This window comes from Mirounga leonina, unplaced genomic scaffold (genome assembly GCF_011800145.1).
Source record: "Mirounga leonina isolate KUSES-001 unplaced genomic scaffold, KU_Mleo_1.0 Mir_93, whole genome shotgun sequence".
NCBI lineage: Eukaryota > Metazoa > Chordata > Mammalia > Carnivora > Phocidae > Mirounga > Mirounga leonina.
The window spans coordinates 5,578,999-5,598,526 of record NW_023270854.1 but is presented as its reverse complement, the minus strand read 5'-3'; the positions used below and the strand labels follow the sequence as shown (position 1 = coordinate 5,598,526).

General features: G+C 38.0%; 1 protein-coding gene across 1 annotated transcript in view; it reads right to left on the bottom strand.

Annotated features, from left to right (window-relative positions):
* NETO1 (neuropilin and tolloid like 1) overlaps positions 1-19,528 on the bottom strand; it is a 107,266-nt gene that overhangs the window by 23,734 nt on the left and 64,004 nt on the right. Inside the window, exons 5-7 of the mRNA XM_034995914.1 lie at positions 19,092-19,133; positions 18,846-18,973; positions 9,117-9,345 (exon numbers count right to left, since the gene is read on the bottom strand). Of these exons, the coding sequence (XP_034851805.1) occupies positions 9,117-9,345; positions 18,846-18,973; positions 19,092-19,133 (399 nt within the window). The remainder of the gene's footprint in view (positions 1-9,116; positions 9,346-18,845; positions 18,974-19,091; positions 19,134-19,528) is intronic.

Below are 19,528 nucleotides of genomic sequence, written 5' to 3'. Positions count from 1 at the left end.
TCCTCTTTTTTACCAGCATACATATATTCTCATTTTACTACACCACCTCCCAAACTGGATATTTTATTATTGCTATCTTTTTAAGCAATTTGATAGATGAAAATTAGGTCTTTTTCTTATAGAAATTTACATCTTTGTTCACTAATACAGATAGGTGCGTGTTTCCTGTACCAACAGTCCATCTATGCTCCTCTGGGAATTAATTTTCACCTTATTTGCCCCATTTTCTTATGGTATGCTTACATAACTTTCTCCAAATCATCTTACACAATCTTTATTCCTTATCAGTTAAGAATATTTACCCACTGCCTGTTGTTTCTGTGGCCAATTGCTCAACTCAGCTTTTCCTTTTTTAATTTTAATTATGTTTTTATAATAATACGTACCTTAAATTTTGTATATTTATATATACGATATGTTCCCTTATCTGTAAATGTGTTATGTCTGCTTTAGGAAGACATGCCAAAGTAGGACACATATGCAGCAATTTTCCCAGCCTATTTCGTGTATTATTGATCTTTCAATCTATGCCATCTGGTATTGATTCAGCTGTAGGACAGATATAACTAAATATTTCCTATATTAATAAAGTAGTCTTAAACTTTTAAAAACACACCAAGTCGGGCGCCTGGGTGGCTCAGTTGGTTGGGCGACTGCCTTCGGCTCAGGTCATGATCCTGGAGTCCCTGGATTGAGTCCCGCATTGGGCTCCCTGCTCAGCAGGGAGTCTGCTTCTCCCTCTGACCCTCCTCCCTCTCATGCTCTCTGTCTCTCATTCTCTCTGTCTCAAATAAATAAATAAAATCTTTAAAAAAAAAAAAAAAAAAACACACCAAGTCGTAAGAGTGAGGCATGGAGATCTCTACCAGGAAACACATCACTTTACATTTTAGTCTGTGTCATAATTGGTAACACTGCTTCCTGTAACAAATACCACTTTTTCTCCTTGCATGAAAAACACGTAAATACAATGCCTTTCAATCTTACCATTTACCCCAAACTTGTAAATGTGTTTGGCCTTGCTTTTCCTAGAGAGGAAATTAAATATTACTGTTGTGAGTTTGATCATCATCAATATTTTCTGGTGTATAATCTCAGAGTGCTACTGAACTTGGTGCATTTTACATTCATAATTAAATATCTATATACTTTTCCCCCCTTAGGGTCCACCAAATTTAGTTTATGGAGGTCCTATGACAAGCGTACTTGTATATTGCAAAACTGGGAATGTGCACTATCGAGGACAGAATGTAAATTGTGTATGCAAGAGGCAGACGGCACACCAAAGTAGGCTCCAGACAAGAAAGGATAATAAAACTGAACTGTGAAATCTGATCGCTGTGGCAGAGGAGTAAAGATCCTACTAATCTAAACATGCTGGAGAGAGAGCAAAAATCCCCTATGAGAAACGAACCAGGTGTTTTAGAATACAGTGTCTCAGTGGATAATTTACTAAAGAAACTGAGGACGTACATGGTGAGAGTGTGGCGCAGAGGACCAGATATAAATGCACATTTTCTGAAGTGAGTAACACGCTGGAGTTTAGTTTGAGTGAGTGTGGTGGCCCTGGACCCTTCATCTTTGTGCCTCGGTGCTCACGTGCTTGTGTAAGGAATAAAAGTACAAAGGAAAGAATACAAGTAAGTATCAAAATGAAAACTCTGATGACTAGGTTAATAACATAGTAGTGGTGACTCAACTTTTAGGGTCAAGCTGATGTTGGAGTGATTATTTTTTATATGTTTCCTACCATTCTACTTTGCCACAGCACAACTACCAAATCTAGCAACAGAGATGAACAGTTAATAAACACTAATGTATTAGTTAATATATGCAAGTAACATGTACATGGACATCTGGACTATGTATTGCACTCAGAAGTGCACATCATTACAACAGGAAGGTGTTTTGGTTTTCTATTGATGAGTAACAAATTACTACAAACTTACTGGCTTCAAACAACACCCACTTGTATCTCAGTTATGTGAGTCAGAAGTTCGGGTTGAACGGGTTCTCTCCTCAGGGTCTCACAAGGCCAACATCAAGGAGGCAGGTGGACTGGGGCTCATCTGGAGCATGCGGGTCCCTTTCGAGCACATTCAGGTTGTTGGTAGAACTCAGTCTCTGGGATTGTAGGACTGAGGCTCCTCCTTTCTTCCTGGTTCTCAACCGGGCAACATTCTCAGCTCCCAAAGCCCACCCACCATGCTCAGCCACCTGGTCTTCTCTACAACAGGTCAGCATGCTTCTTTAAGGCTGTAGGAGTATTTGTTACAGCTTAGAATGCCTCTAACTTCTTCCATCCCTGACCTTCCACCTTCTTTTAAAAGGGCTTAAAGACTATTACCAATATTCTTTTGTGTATAGTCAAACCCACTAGGATAGTCTCCCTTTTGATTAATTCAGAACCAACTGATTAGGGACTGTAACTACTTATGCAAAATACTTGTTGCCACAAAATATATAGAGAGAGATAACATGACATCACAAAATATAACATGACATCCCATGATACAGATCCTGCACACAAGGGGAGGCGTATTTACAAGGCCTGTACAGCAGGAGGTGGAAATATTGGAGTCATCACAAAATTCTGCCCATCACAGCCCACCCACTGACCCCCAGTGCTCCACTTTCTTCATGGATGCAAAATAGATTCTCCCTTTCTGATACTCCCAGGAGTATCATTGCAATGCAGCACCAAAGTCCCAAAACCTCACATCCAAACCATCTAAATGTGGTGCAGAAGAGGCTCCTGGGGGCTGTCCTTGAACTGCAGCCCCAGCGTCCGTTTCCCCTCCACCCATGGACCCAGGGATCCAAAGAGACAAGCCACCTACCCCAGCACTCCAGCACACAGTGGTGGGAGAGGCAGAGCATAATGGACATAGAGATTCTGGTTGGAAAAAGGGAGAATGGAGAGTAAATAGTAATAGTTTTAAAGTTCAACAGGATAAATGCTGGATTTCTCTGGACTATGTCTGCAGTTCTAGGAAAAGCCCTCTGCTGGTGTGAGCTTCAACTTCCAGGCTCTTGGTGCTGCTCTTGGAGTCATTCTTCCTTTCTTCGAAAGGTGACACACGTTTGCAGTTGAATAATTTTATCCGATGGCTTCCTGCCACAAGAATTTTGGGGTTCTGATGGTATCTTCCCATTGGTACTCCACCCCTTTCAGTCCAAACTGGAAGTGTTTCTGCTAAAATGATTTCCTCAAGAACCCTGTGGCCCTTGCTTGAAATTCACTGGGTTTTACCCTCGGACAAATGCTTACCCAAACTGTCTCAGAGACAATCCTGTGTCTCTCCTTGTCTCCTGCTGAGGTGGCTGAGGGTCATGGCCCTTGTCCTCCTGGATGCCCTTTTGTTTGACCGGAAGATCCATGAGGCACACCTTTCACCTCTGGAAGTTGTTGGTAGCAGAAATAACTTCCTTGTAGTCGTATGACTGAGGTTCCCATTTTCTTGCGAGTTGTTGGCCAGGGATGCACTGAGCTCCCTGAGTCTGCCCCTCTAACAGGCAGGCAGTTCACAACATACCCGTCTGCATTCTTCCTGCAGGTCAGCAGTTCATGCTTCACCTTATTTCAGAGAGCTCACCTGATTACTCAGGTCTGCCCAAGATAATCTCCCTTTTGGTGAACTCTAAGTCAATTGATTAAGAGCCTTATTTCCATCTGCAAAATAACTTTTGCCACAGAATACAACTGAATCACTGAATGATATCCCAAGGTATTCACGGGTTCTGCCTACCTCAAAGGGAAAGGGATGTGAGCAGCTTCTACACCAAGAGGTGGGACTCTTTTGGTTCATCTCAAAATTCTGCCTTCCACAGAATGCTTCAACTCAATTTTCCTTCTAATTTAGATGCTATTGTATGTATGTATTCATTGTAAATAAATCTATAGTTTATAACTGATATAGTCTTTGCCACAAATTAATACAAAATTAAATTTCTCATTTTAGCAAATTATTGTAAACAACATGCTACAACCTTAAAATGGATGGTTTGTTTTTCACCCCTTTTTACGTGTCTGGTTTTTTTTTCAAAGATTTTTTTTTTTTATTTATTTGTCAGAGAGAGAGAGAGAGCCCAAGCAGGGGGAGCTGCAGGCAGAGGGAGAAGCAGGCTCCCCGCTGAGCAAGGAGCCCGATGCGGGACTTGATCCCAGGACCCCAGGATCATGACCTGAGCCAAAGGCAGCCATTTAACCAAACTGAGCCGCCCAGGCATCCCTTTATGTGTCTGTTTTTAACATAAATATGCTATTCGTTAAATAAGTATTAAGTGATTAAGATTTTATTGTGCAAAACCTCTAAATGAAAGAAGAGCAGCTAAAGACAGAATTTCAGAAGTCAAAACTAGATATTACTTATTTATTCATCCATTCTAGTTTTTGCAAATGTATGTCACACAGAAAAAGCTCAAAAAGTTTGGCAGGCAGCTCAATTTGAACACATTTCACTAATATTTCCATTATGTATATTATACAGTTCCATCATAATTGGTTACGAATTTTCATATATTAAGTATGTTTAATATTGAAATTATACTAACTATAATCAAATTTCTAAAAAATTGAGTGATTCTTTAGAGCAAAATCAATGACTTATAAAAAGTGATTCAGGGGCTCCTGGTGGCACAGTCAGTTAAGCAACCGACTCTTGATTTCAGCTCAGGTCATGATCTCATAGTCGTGGAATCGAGCCCCACATCAGGCTCCATGTTCAGCAGGGAGTCTGCTTGAGATTCTCTCTCTCCTCTCCCTCTACATATTCTTTCCCTTTTCTGTAATTTATTCAGATACATATGCAAAAATATGATGATTTGAAAATATATTTCTATTTGCTTCCATTGGTCTCCAGATGAGTTTCATGTACTGTATGATCATAGCATGTTCATGTACTGTGTGATCATAGCATGTTCGTATAACATGTAGACATAAGGTGCAACAGATAGGACAGAAGGATCAAATTTCAGTTTGTAAAGCATATAAACCCGTGCTGACATATCTGAGCTATATGAGTGATGTATAAGTGCTACCTATTGTTATCACCATCTTTATCATCATCGCCTTTAGAAAATGGGAGCTCTGTCCATTCCTTACAAGTGACAAAGTTATCCACAAGAGAACTTAGGAGCTTAGAAGTCTGGTCTTTAATCCTTGCCACAGTAGTGTTCAATCACTAAGCATGGAGTTGAGGGTGTGCAGGGAAATTCAGTTAACTTCCTGGATCTTTTCTTATTCTGTTTCAATTCTCAAAATGTTTGGGACTGAAATAGATGGTCCCTAAGCTGTCCTTTAACACCTAAAAATATGACAAACATAAAGCAGAATCAGACCTATAAATACAAAGAATAAATGGATAGGGAGGGGGTGGGGGCTGGGCAAAATGGGCGAAGAGGGTGGGAGATACAGGTTTCCAGTTATGGAATGAATACATCATGGAATAAGGGGCACAGCATAAGGAATATAGTCAGTGATACTATAACAGGGATGTAATGGGACAGATGGCAGCTGCACTTGTGAACAAAGCATCATGGGTAAGCTTATCAAATCACTAAGTTGTACACCTGAAACTAATGTAACATTGGGTGTCAATTTTACTCAAAAATTACATCATATGGTCCCAATACAAGACCTTTTGATAGCTGTTAGAATATTATTGAATATGCTATAAGCACTTCTCAACACTGGGCTGGGGATATTACCTAATAAATGTTGAGAACCAAGAAAAATATCAAGGAACCAAAAAAAACAGCAAGGTGGTTCCTTCTTACTTGAGTAAGACAAAGCTGGTCATTGATTTTACACTTCTAATCTTTACTCCATATGTGTGTGGGTGTGTATTGAGTAAGATTAGAGAAATATACATTAAATATGAATATTATATACGTATTATATAATTATATTATACATAAACTACATATACATATATTATATATATATATGTATTTTAAAGATTTTATTTATTTATTTGACAGAGAGAGAGACAGCGAGAGAGGGAACACAAGCAGGGGGAGGGGGAGAGGGGGAAGCAGGCCTCCCGCCGAGCAGGGAGCCCGATGTGGGGCTCGATCCCAGGACCCTGGGATCACGACCCGAGCCGAAGGCAGATGCTTAACAACGAAGCCACCCAGGTGCCCCAGTATATAATATATATTATATAAACTTTATAGCTATCATCATCAAGAAAAACAAAAATGTAATGAAAAATACTCTCTTAGCCACCAGTATCGAATAAAACAATACCATTTGGGGAACTTGAAACTCCCTAAATAGAATTCCTTTATTTCTTCATTAAGAGCCCTTAAAATGACATAACCACTCATTTCTGAGTAGTAGCACTGATTGAAGTTCAGTTCTTGTTGTTTTGGAATTATCATCTCATATCTGGGATACTTTGATTTCAATACAGAAAGACTTAGTCCATCCCCACATACTTCATCACACAATGACTTTGATTTTATGCATAGATAATGGTAGATTCCACCCAGTTTTAGCTCCCCCCAAAAGCAAGAAAAAGCAGAATGTCAAAAAGCTACATAGGCAACATGACATAGCAGATAAATTTGTTCTAATTGAAGCTTATTGTAAAATTTATGAGATAATCACAGAGAACGTTATAGTAATACTTATCATTGAAATGAGAGTGATAATCCATCTCATTCCGCAGGAACATAAAGGATGGGGGTGATTTCCTCCTACGGAGGAAGAATGCCATGTTTTTTTCTGAATTCAACATTGAAAAGTCCACCCACTTGAAGGACTTCTAGAGATCCTTTATGTATATGCATGAAAACTCTATCTTTTAGCTCAGATAGAAATATTTCTAATGGCATTTGCACAGTATGATATAATTCACCATTTCTTGCATAAGCAGAATTTTAAAAAGACTCATAGAGCACTGGGTATTATACGCAAACAATGAATCATGGAATACTACCTCAATAACTAATGATATAATGTATGGTGATTAACATAACATAATAAAATAAAATTTAAAAATAAACAAACAAACAAATAAATAAATAAATAAAAAGACTCCTAGAACTCAATCACTGTTAGAGTTGAATGGGACCTTCAAAGTTTACCAGTCCTTTCTGTATAAAACACAGACATTGCCTCCACCATCCACGCCACTTGATGATCCATTTTCAGACTGACCACTCTCCATCCAGAGCCTATATCCTCTATGGGGCATCCATTCATTTTTGGAAAATCACAGTTCCTATGAGCTGGACATGTTTTTTCCTAAATTTCACTCAGATATTTCCCTATAATTTAACAAACAAATCTCAGCTTTCAGACATTAATCCATATCACCAACTAAGTCTAAGGTAGTTATCACATTTTGAACAACAACAACAAAATCCCTAAGATAAACACTTCTCCTTTGGCCTGGTCTCATGTCTTTAGTTGCTTCTGCATCCTGCTCAGCCTTTTCCAGTTGATTTCTCTCCTTCTCATTCATAAAACCCAGGAAAGAACAGATTATGTAATCTGCAGTTTGACCAGTGTAGCTTCCCACGAGACTATCTCCTTTGAGTTGTTTATTTCACTTTCCTTAATATCATTTAATACTGCTAAGATATTTTTTGTCAATTATTTAAAAAAAAGTACTGGTGCATACTGAGTTTGAATGAAATGAAACTTCAGGAAGTCCTAGGAGTCAGGGTTCTTCTATACTACTGTTGTTTTAGTTGATATTTGAAACCTAAGGATATATAATTTCATTTTCTCCCTATTACCTTTTACGGTACAGTTTTGATAAAAATTGAAGACTTTTGTGATATTTTTAAAAACCTGATAATATTCTCTAACATATAAGCTAGCCCTTCTATATGTGTAGCATTTAAATTAGACAGGAGTTCTCAACATATTATCACCCAAGACTGATAAGAATATGGAATAAGCACCTTTAACCTCCCACCAAAGTCAAGAGCTATCGTCCACTGTGGAGCAATCAGCAGTGAGGACATGAAATGTGCTATCTCGTAGCCTGGATTTCTTCCTACTCTAGTCAAGAAAACGACAAGAGTTTTTTTTGTGGTTTTTTTTTTTTGGCCCAATACCTTGCTGAAATAAAGATGCACTACCTCTATCATTTTGATCAACTACCGAAATGAGGACAGGATGGCGACATGCTGCTTAAATCTGCAATAACACTGGGCGCGATAATGCGCTCCTTGATGGTATCAAGATTTAGAAAGGCTGAGTGACGTTTGGTACTTCTGGTGTCCTAGAACTCTCCAACTGGGTAATTAGAGAGGAATTTCAAGCCAAAACTCTTCACTATATAAAAGAATTGTTCAGTATATTTAATAGTTATGAACTGAAAAAAATACTGCATGCTGTGCCTATCACTGAGACATCCTGGAGGTTTCGAACGCATTTTTTTTTCTAATTAATAAATATATAGTTTCAAAATACAAGGTGCTGATTTCTTAAAACTGAATTTTTCAGGATTTTTTTTTCATTTGTATAAAATTATTAAACATGAGCTATTCAGGGTTTCTAAAGAACATTCCAAATATATCTATTAATATGACTCATTATTTGTTAGAACATAATTTTCTAAAATTGCTGTGCTTTGCACATAACTCTGGATATCACCCATTGTACCATTTTAAATATTTTCTGAAACTTTTTCTATTTACTCTCTTCCCAAGCAATTCTTTCTCTTTGCCTACTTTAATTGGAACTCTATTGTCTCAGACCTATTTGCAATAAATGGGACTGCAAGAGAAGCTTACTAAAGAGAACCTAAAAATATTTTTATGCAGGTTTTTAAGATTTAAACTCAAACTTCATCAGAAGCTGCTCAAGTTCCATATGCTTCGTAAGAGCTAAACCAAAGACAAAATCATTTCACGGTTGAACGGTGAGCTGTCTTAAACAAGGCTATGATGTCTGTGCCGAAACAGGTCATCAAAATGGGATATGTAACTCTCTCCTGTCACTGGGCCAAAATGAAGGAAAGGGAATCTCAGTGACCTTAAGAGCTAGTTAGACACGCCCTAGTATGCTCACACTGCATGGAGAAACACCACTAGCAGCTGATGGGACCTGCAGCCTAGGACCTACGTGAAGGACAGTCAAGTGCAGAGAATCTTACGTTCTTGAAAGGACGTGAAGAGCATCTGAAATCTGCTGTTCCGACTGCCCTCATCGGCCCACATGCGGATGACGCCAAGACCTGTGCGGAGCATGACGTCATTGGCCACGGTGCTGCAGAACTTTGCCTTCAGGTCCCCCACCGAGCCGCTGCCATCATACACAGCCACAAAGTTCCTTTTGCATTCGTTTGAATTCTGCATCTCATAGTCCAAGAAGCGTAAGTAGATCTGTAACATAACAACAAAGATAGTGTAATCTCCTCAAATCAAAACATGAGAGTAGTTCAGCAGATACCAGGCATTCTCTTTAGTTTCACAAGACAGTCTTGATTGCAGTCAAACTTAGGATGTTTCCCCCGTGGGGAGCAGGAGGGTAAGATGTACAACTAAGATCAAACCGTGTCTGGTATTTTTTTTTTCTCAAATGTTATTTTCCTTTCTTTAGGTACATAAAGGTATGTTAATAAATAATCTGTATTACTACTAAAGGAAAACAGAAATGGTATCAAAAGATAGTCTCTGATTTCACTTTGTTTAAATCATTTCACAGAATCACACTGTTTCGTTTTTGAAGTAGAGCACATTAAAAATAATAAAATAAAAAAGAGAGCTAATCTTTGATTATTCTTGCCACAACACAGAGTCAAGCCATTTAGTGAAGTCCACATAAATAAAAATTAAATTAACATTTAATGAGTAGAAATGCCCTGTGCAACCTACTCTATAGATTATTTTTAAATACTCCCGACTACTCTATAAAGTTTTATTGTCCTATTCAGATGATGAAACAGAGACTCGGGTGGTATAAACCAGAGATCAGACAGGGTCTCTCTAACTCCCTAGGCTACGACCCTTCCACAATATAACACTGCCATAGACATGCTGTTTTATGATCAACAGATTTTATTTGACTCTGTTCCAATGTACATTATAAAATCACAAGCAATTAATTCAGCCAAAGATAGTTTTGAAAAGAAGTCATCTGTCCATTCAACCATTGGTTCAGCATTACTACATCTTGGCCTCTGACTTTGTCCCAGACACTATTGAAGGCACAGGGAAACACCAGTGCACAAAAGAATGAGGCTCGGTGTTGACAATATGTGTCCATTAAACCACGACACATGGACACAATGTCCTACCGACAAAAGTGATATAAAGAAAAAAAAAATCTGTGCACTATGAGAGGGATATCTGGTATGGCTCTGAAATAAAGAAGGCATCCTTCACAAATATCTACTAAGTGTTTTATGTTTTCTAACATGAAAGGCTATGGTCTATTTCCTCTCATACACCCTTCTATTATTAATGTAACATGGGCATAAACTGAAGACATGTGTTCACCTAAAAATCCATCTCTTTCAACTCGACATTCATTTTTGCTTATTTGTTCATAAACTATGAATCCCATAAAACAAAAATTTCTCGGGTTCAGTTTGTCTGCCTTAAATTTAGAAGTTTCATTCTTTGAAAATAAAAGAAATTTCTCTTTTGCCTTCAATGTTCTTACTGAATGGGGCAGTGATCCTTGTTCATTTGACCTTCAAAATAGTTGTTTCCATCTCTGCTGACAGGTCTGTGATATTTCAACAGTCTCCTACCCGGCCTGGATCTGTCCAAGGTTCTAATTTTCCAGTCCACTCCCAAAGCCCAGCCACATCAAAGTTTTATTTCTAAAAAACAAATTTAATAATCATACTATAATCTTTTAACTGGTTCCATTGTAACCATTCCAAATGGTTACAATAAAAAAAGTTTATAAACAATGAACTGGCAAATTTTTCTTCTTATGGCTGAACATTTCATACTTATTTTACAAAATGCCATCCTTTATGCACAGGACATTAGTTATACGTGAGTAACCATTCCTTCTTCTCTGCCTACTAAGCTCTTCCTGTTTTTTCAAGGTTCAGTTCAATTGTTACACACCCAGTGCAGAATATTCACTACCCCCACTCCCCAACCTTGGCAGAATTATTCTCTGCATCCTCTATGCTAAAATATTATTTTGAACATATTTTAAGCTTTAGTTGTGGGTTCCACAAAATTTTTACTACACCGTGTGTTCCTAAAAAGCTGGGGCAGTGGCATACACTTTTGTATTTGAGGCATTAAACCGCGTGTTGTATATACTAGGCATTCCATCAGAGTTTGTCAGGGGTTGTACCTGTGAATGACTGACTGACTGGAGAATTCTATTTTGTTATTGATTTCATTTGTTTACTACCAATCGACTATTGATTGGGCCCCTATATGCCAGACTGTTTTAAGTGCTATAAATAATAATTATGTAGAATAATTGGCATTTTATTATTTGCAGTAGGAAATCAAATACAAAAACTTCCCAAACAAGGTATTTCTACTCTAACTCTGAACTGTCAGAGAACCACAAGACATTCTGCTGCAGACTTTGTAAGAAAGAACAGGCTAAAAATAAAGTATTGAGTCCAAAGTCAGGAAATGCTCATATAACCTTGAGGAAGAACAACAGAGAAATAGGGAGAAATGGGCAAAAACTGAGAAACAGTGGAAAGCACTTGAGTTTTATGATGCTTTGCTTGGTGAGGTTTTCATACAATGGCAATCTGTAACATTGCAGTCGGAGCTATTCTAAAATTTCCCAACACTTTGATGCTAACTTTAACTGCATTACTACAGACATAAAACATATGCCCTAAGACTAAGAAAGTCTGCATGCTCCTCACTCCCAGGTTATGTTCTACTTTATTTTATCAGAAGTTCAACTATCACTCACGTTATCCATCTGGGATTCACTCTTCCCAACCAAATATTACGTTCCTGAAAACTATCCAGGAAATCCCAAAATGTCCCCTTTAAGAAGGCATATCTGAAAATGTTAAACCCTCCAAGTTTGCACTAACTAGTTTGTTTTTCAAATTTTCACACGGATTTGTAAAAAGAGATCGGGGCCTTTCAGATGACCTTTACCAGGAAGCTGGAGCAAAAGAAACAAAACAGCTTGCTCAAGGGATGGAAGCAATCAATGTGGGAGCCTTAAATAGGATTAAAATACCTAACTTTTGTTTTAAAGCTCTTTTCACTACACTGCATCACCCAATCCTGACTACAAGTAAACAGATTGAAAGCACTATAAAAATACAAATACTTACAAAATCTGGGTATTCTTATTAGGTAATCTAAATTTGTTAAATGCAACAAAAATCAAGTATATATTTATATTCTCAAATACCATACAATCAACCCAACAAAGTTATTAGCCCTCAAAAGAATATGCAATTACAGTTGTAAATATACATAGTTACCAGCAGGAGAAAACCTTGAGTAGGGTACATAAAAAGTCCTTTGGAGTCAAATCTAAAGTAACCCCTCCCTCCAGGGTCCTTCCAAAGCTACAAAATCTCTCAACAACAATAGACACTTGTGATAACCATTTTAAAATGAAAAAGGCTGAGATTGGGAAAAACTAAGTAACTTTTTCAAGATGACCCAGGCCCTTAGGTGACAGATCAGTATTGAACTCGGATCCACCAGCCGGTTTGCTCCCTCGTACAGCACTGTGCAGACTCCTATAATTTTTTTTTTTTAATTCTGACAGACTTATATTCCAGAAAGAAAGTTATAATCTTAAGAAAAACAAACTGCAACAAAATAAATGAATAAGCCAGCAAAAAGCCAAACTGTTTTGATTTTCCTAGAGGGGCGAGGAAACATGTTGACAATCCAGATAAAAATGAGATTCGTGGAAAATCAATGTGTCCCTCTGAAATAAACCGGTGTCTTAAATTTTCTTAGAAAGAAGTTTGTTTTATGGAAGAGCACTGCTATAGTTAGAAAGGCAATTTGCATATTCAGCCCATGGTTTCTCATTTGACAGCTCCAGAGAGTGTCCACATTTTCCATACGGGGTGACTGATTGGTATTCTCACATGAAGTTCAATGACAGCAGTCTAAGCACCTTCTATATTTAAAGGCCATTCTTAGTAGACAGGACACTATTTATAGAGGAAGTGAACAATTAGTCACTAGATTTTATATATTCCACTTCTGAGGCATTCTATTATTTTTTTAACTTCATTTTTAAAAAATCATTTAAGTAAAGAAATAAAATATGCCAGTGGATATTAGGTTTACTGGGTGCAGAGCTGTTGGTGCAAAAACCAACTGTCATTGGCCGGAAAAGGGATCAAGCTTCCCCACACTGTCTCTAGGATACATCATATAAAAGCCTTCCTTATATTAGGATTTAAATGATATCTGGCACAGCTTAAATCTTGTGCCATAAGATCACCAAGGGGGAAACACCACATGACATGGGTTTTATTTAAGGTGGAAAACTGCAGAAAGCTCTTTAGTCTCTCTGCTGAGAAAAAGGGAAAATGATAAACAGAATCATATATAACTCCAGTAAAATAGTCAGATTACAATCTCCTCTCAGTGAATCATTTTGATGCATTCTTCTTTCTAATCAATCACAGAGTTTGAGCTGACAAAATGATTTATTGAATAGGCCCAGAGATGCTTCAGAACACATAAGCAATTTCTAGTAATATCTGTCTTCCAAATCACACTCATATGGAGAGCAGAAACCCTTTTGAGTAAAGTAAGTAAATCTTGTTAACAATTTACTAAGCAATATATTTACAAACAAACATTTAATACCAACCTTTCAGCCTGGTCCCTCCCCTCGTGTCACAATGAGATGCAGAAAACAGACATTGTTTGGAGCAATTATTTAAGACTTGCCAGAACAGTTTTCTCCATGAAAGTACAAATTAAATACACACCACCGCTTTAGATACGCTGTCCGTGGTTTCAGTACTTTCTACTTTGATAAATAAGGCCACATTCTAAAAAGCATGTAGCCCAGAACTTCATGCTTGCTGTTTGATTTGTGACTGGACCTGCCAGGCCTTATCATTTTAGGTATGATATCCCATGAACCTGGAGGCTAGTAGCAGCATCCCCTTTATTCAGAGGAGAAAACCACAACATCATACTCTTTTCTAAAATGTTGAAATGACACCCTATAACAAATCCTGATGGGAATATTAAAATGATTTTCTGGCATGCATAAGCAAGTATCAAAACACTCCATCTTCAAAATCTGATCATACAAAACTGAGATTTCAGTTAAAAACAAAGTTGGATCATGAGATGTTTATTGGTGGTTATCTAGCCAGTTAAAATTTCCATTTTGTTTACCCAATTTTTATTTTCATTTTTGGAGATAATAAAGGCAGACTCAGTCTTTAGAACCCTAAAACTTATCATTGTAATGGAATACAGTTACTATCCTTCATCTGCTGTGTTAGTTTTCTCCTTGCTCCATAACAAGTTCCCAGAAATAGAGCAGCTTTAAACAAGACCCATTCAGTATCTCCGAGTTCTGTAGGGTAGAAGTAACTGTGGGCTGGATTATATTCTCTGGCAATTCTATTGAATGGCAATTCTAGGATCAAGGTCCCTGTTTTCTTGATGCCCATTTACCAGGGATCACTTTTGGCTCCTAGAAAACGTTCTTAGTTCCTCTGACTTCCCCTTTTGCCTACAGCCAGAGAAAATCCAGCTTTTAAGGGGCTCATGTGATGAGAATAGACTCACCTGGATAAATTCTCTTTTAATTAACCCAGAGCCAACTGATTGGTAACCTTAACTGCATCAGCAAAATCCCCTTTGCCAGGTAATTTAACATAACCAGGTATGTGATATTTTATATTCACAGTCTCACTGATTGGGCTGGAAATCTTGGGTGTCATCTTTAAGATTCTGCCTACAATTAAGTTCATCATACAATTTACTTTAAAACAACTTCATGAGGGGCGCCTGGGTGGCTCAGTCGTTAAGCGTCTGCCTTTTACTCAGGTCATGATCCCAGGGTCCTGGGATCGAGCCCCGCATCGGGCTCCCTGCTCGGCGGGAGGCCTGCTTCTCCCTCTCCCCCTCCCCCTGCTTGTGTTCCTCTCGCTGTGTCTCTCTGTCAAATAAATAAAATCTTTAAAAAATACAAAATAAAAAAAATAAAACAACTTCACGATAAAATATTGACTTACTATATTTGTCAAGTTTTCCCTGTTTATTTAATACTAATATTATTCAAAACATTTTTGAATCAAGTAACAGCACATTAAAAATTAATGTGAAGTTTTAAATGATGGGTAATTACTAAAAGCTAGAGTTTTATTGTCCCAACACCTTAATCATTAAGTTAATCATCTTCATTTGTGTACTTTTATAAGTCTTTGACTTATCTCTTTTCCTATCTTAACAAATTTGACAATTTCCTCAAATAGTGTGGTTTTGTGACATCACACTGGACTGGGAGTCAGGAGATGGGAATCTGGCCTTAGCTCTGTACCAACAGACCAAATACTTGGGCAGTCACTTATCATAGACTCATCAAGTTTTGGTCTTGAGGGGAGTTTCATCTTACCTATGCCGAAGAATTACCTGACTTAAATTATTGTACCAAATCTCTGCCAAACTTTATTTGGATTCCTCCTATGGAATCTTATTTGATTTTTGGGCAGCTCCATTATTAAAACAAAAGCCAAACCTTCTTTATATCGAATCAAAAGCTATATTTTTTTCTAGTTTCAAGCATTTGAATAAATTCTAGTACTTGAAACTATGCAGATTAAGCCTTATCATTCTTTCCTGTCATATGACAGTCCTTCCAATGTCTGAGGATTGCCACCATGTCCATTTTTCTAGATATACATAAGTTTGTTTTTTACTCCATGAGTTTTAACTGAATGGCAGACATTTTGCTTGGTGCTGAGTACCTAGAGATACATAAGCCCCAGCTTTCATGGAATTAACATTCAAATAGTTACCATGATTTGATCACCCAACATTCTTTTCTGTTGGTTCTCTTCTGTACCAGATCCAGGACAAGACACCATAACACCCTTCCACCATCCTCGCTCTAGAGTCTATACAAAGGGATCTCTATAGTCCATTGTTAGCCCGTATAAGACTTCATTATCATGTCTCAGCTTATTCATCTGTTAAATGAGCTAATCAGGGACAGATTTCCAATGTTCTCTCTGGCTCTGGTATGCCAAAGCCTAAGAAATCTGGACTAATCACATTCTAATTAAAGGTGATCATCTGTATGGCTGTTTTCTATTTGTCAAAAAGCCTGAGAAGCAATATATACTTGACATAAATTTTAATAGAACTCCAGGAAACTTTTTATTACCTGCACTGTGCAACGTTTCAATTCCCAGTTATCATTCAAATATTCACCACGAGCCCCTTCGAGTTTAACTTGGGCTTTGATAGTCTATTCTCATAAGCTGCTAGGAACTCCACAAAAATAGAAAGCTCACATAGGCAGTCGTATCCAGTTCTTGCTTTTCTCCACAGTTATTCAAAGCCACTTCCTATCCTCTAACCTTTAATTTAACAGAGAAAGCTTGTCACAATAGAGTCATCTTTGTCCAGCTCTGCAGGCGGCTTCCCCTTTGGGTCACAGAATGCCAAATTCTGTAACAGACAGGTACACTGGATATTGTTGCTCTGGAATTGTACAAAAGACAGCCTATTTACCAGCTTGGGGAAAAAAAAAAAACGACGTGTGTTTACGCTCCCATAAAAACCTTCTCTTTATCACTGCTGTGAAAGATGCTGCTTACAGCAATGAGGTGGGGCTCAAATGTTTCCAGCTGGAGAATTTTTTTCTAATCTTTCATTCATAGAGTTTAAGAAAAATGAATAGCACTTGCCTGTGAACCCACAGATTACGTAAGAGAGAATAATAAACTGCAATCTAGCTTCTTTATAATCCAAGGAGTGCGTAGGCTTTTAAAAATGTCACGAACAGGCTTTGATTTTTTTTTTTTAAAGGAGGAATCACTTGGTCTCTCTTGATAATACAATAAAAGTTTTCAAAGATTTGCACAGATGCAAAGATGCCCGCCAGGGGCAAAACTGGAAGACAGAGCATGGCTCTGAATGCCTGTGACTGCAAGTCTGGGCAAAGCGTGCCGCACTTCCAAATTGTATGCAGACCCAGAGACAGATTCCTGGGAAAATCAAGTGAGGAAAGCTAACACACTTCCTGAAATACGAGCCTCCTCAAAGATGACTCTATTTCCCGCCCCCCCCCCCCCCCCCCCCGTCCTGAATATCCAGCCACCAAAATCTCCTCTATCAATCTTGAATCTTTCTTTGGTCTGTCTACCATCATAAGCTAGCCTCAACCATGGGGCTCATTGCCACATCTTCCTCCCGAGTCTTCTGCTCGTGGTGTTCATGCCTCTGTCCCTACATCCCAGGGAAAAACTTTTTTTCCAGAATGCAAAGCTGATCACATTTTCCTGCTGCACACTCTTCCATGTATCACTGCTACCAGAATGAATCCAGGTTCTTTAGGTCCCTTTGGCTCAAAGACTCATCATCCACCTCCATACTTTTATTTGCCTCCATGCTTTTATTTGGTCACATTCAATTACATATTTCCTAAAAAAGCTCACTGTTTTCTGATTCTATGACCCTGATGCTATTCCCTCTACCTGGAGAGCCCTTCCCTGGTCTACCTGACACAATGCTGTTTCTCATTAAGATTCAGTGGACACCCTGGCTGAATTTGATTCCACATTTGACTTACCTTCGCAGGTGTATGCGACTTCTCCCTCTCTCTACTACACCTTAGGAATACCTCAGTGATCATGGCTCATTCCTTGGATTATTTGGTTACAAATTTGTCTAAGAATTAAACAGGAAGCGTGAGGACAGGGGCCGGCATGCTTTCTTCATCTCTCCAACATGATGCTTGAGACTTTACAGAGCCACTAAATCTATTGATTAAATAACTGTTTCAACCTCAATAAAGTCAATGACAAACCTAATAAATCAATAAGGCTTGGTTGAAACTATATAACTGAGGAGTGACAATAAAGGAAGGGGGATTAGCAAATAACACTCCCCACCTATGATAGTCACTGACACAAATATCCCCAGTATTTCTTAAAATTTCAATAAGAGGATAAATATGGTTGTTCTAAGGAAGTATTTCCAAAATAGTGGTCTGACTCTGAATCTGACCCATAATATATTTAGTTTAATAGCATGTAAATATACAACCTAAAAAATGTATTGCCAGTATTTAAAAGCCAAGGTGATCAACATAAAATCCTGACTTCTTCCATGTTATGAGAAAATTGGAGGACTTGGTAATGTTAGACCAATACTTTTTCATAACGACAATAAAAAGGAGCTTAAGAGGCAGTGGACACCTGGCTGACTTCTTTGCATGGGCCAGGCTCTCCCGGGTCCTGTTTGCCACTGTCCCCGAGCCTTATCATAAGATATTTTATATGCCAGAGATATGTGCTTTTGCAAGGCCTGGACAATTTCTTCCAAAGATACAACATTAGGTTGAAAAGTGAGCCAACTACAGATACTGACAGGAAGGGCATAAGTGTGATTATACTTAGACCCATAGCTTAGATATAGCATTTCAGTCCATTTTCCTGAGGGTTCGGGGGTGGGGGGAGAGTCACATTAGGGTCTCTTGTCCAGATGATCAAATGATCTCTTCAAACACCCTGTCTATATTATTTACAACATCAAAAGTTTCCTTGGTTGGGGCAAGACAAGTTGCATTTCAAACCAAAATAAAATGATAGCTTGTGATTGCAATCTGAAACCCACTTAGCATGTCCAGTTGGTTCAAAGCAGTGCATGCTCCAGACACTTCCCGAGCTGACTGTTTGCAAATCTGTTTTCACCTTAAGACTGACCTTGGATCGTGGAGGTGCCCGGATGTACCACTTGCAATCCACAGCCTCGCTAGCAGAAGCTTTGCCTTCTTTCATAATTTGTATAGATTCCACAATTCCTTCAGGACCGCCCATCTCAAACTCACATGCTAAATAACAAAATGCCAAACAAACATACAAAAATGGAGCTTGAATAATAAACCAAAAGTGTATTTCAGAGCAGAAAACAAAGACCTCTGAACATTACTGAGTATCTATTTTACCAACCTGGTAACGGTTTCAAAACTCCAAGGTCCTTAAAGTCGGGATCTTAAAAATCGAGAAAAAGATAATTAGTCTTATTCTGCATTTATTCCTTAAAATGATGGCGAGTAATATACCATTAAATTATTATGAATCTGCCAAAAAATATATTAAGGGAAATTAAGTGGTTAAATAAAAAACTGTATGATAATGTTACGACGGAAATGTTAATTTATAGAACAGAATTATTACCACAGCGTTTTTATCACTACAAAAGAAGCCATTTTTAAAAACCTTCCAATGCCGTTCTTCATCTGGGCATCAAATAAAAATATTACTCATCCCTAAATCCATAATCGGACACTAGATGGTTTTGTAAAATGTATCCATAGGTAAGTCAAGTTTTGAGTATATTTCCATCTATGACATGTATAATCATTTTGTCTGATTTAACAGATTCT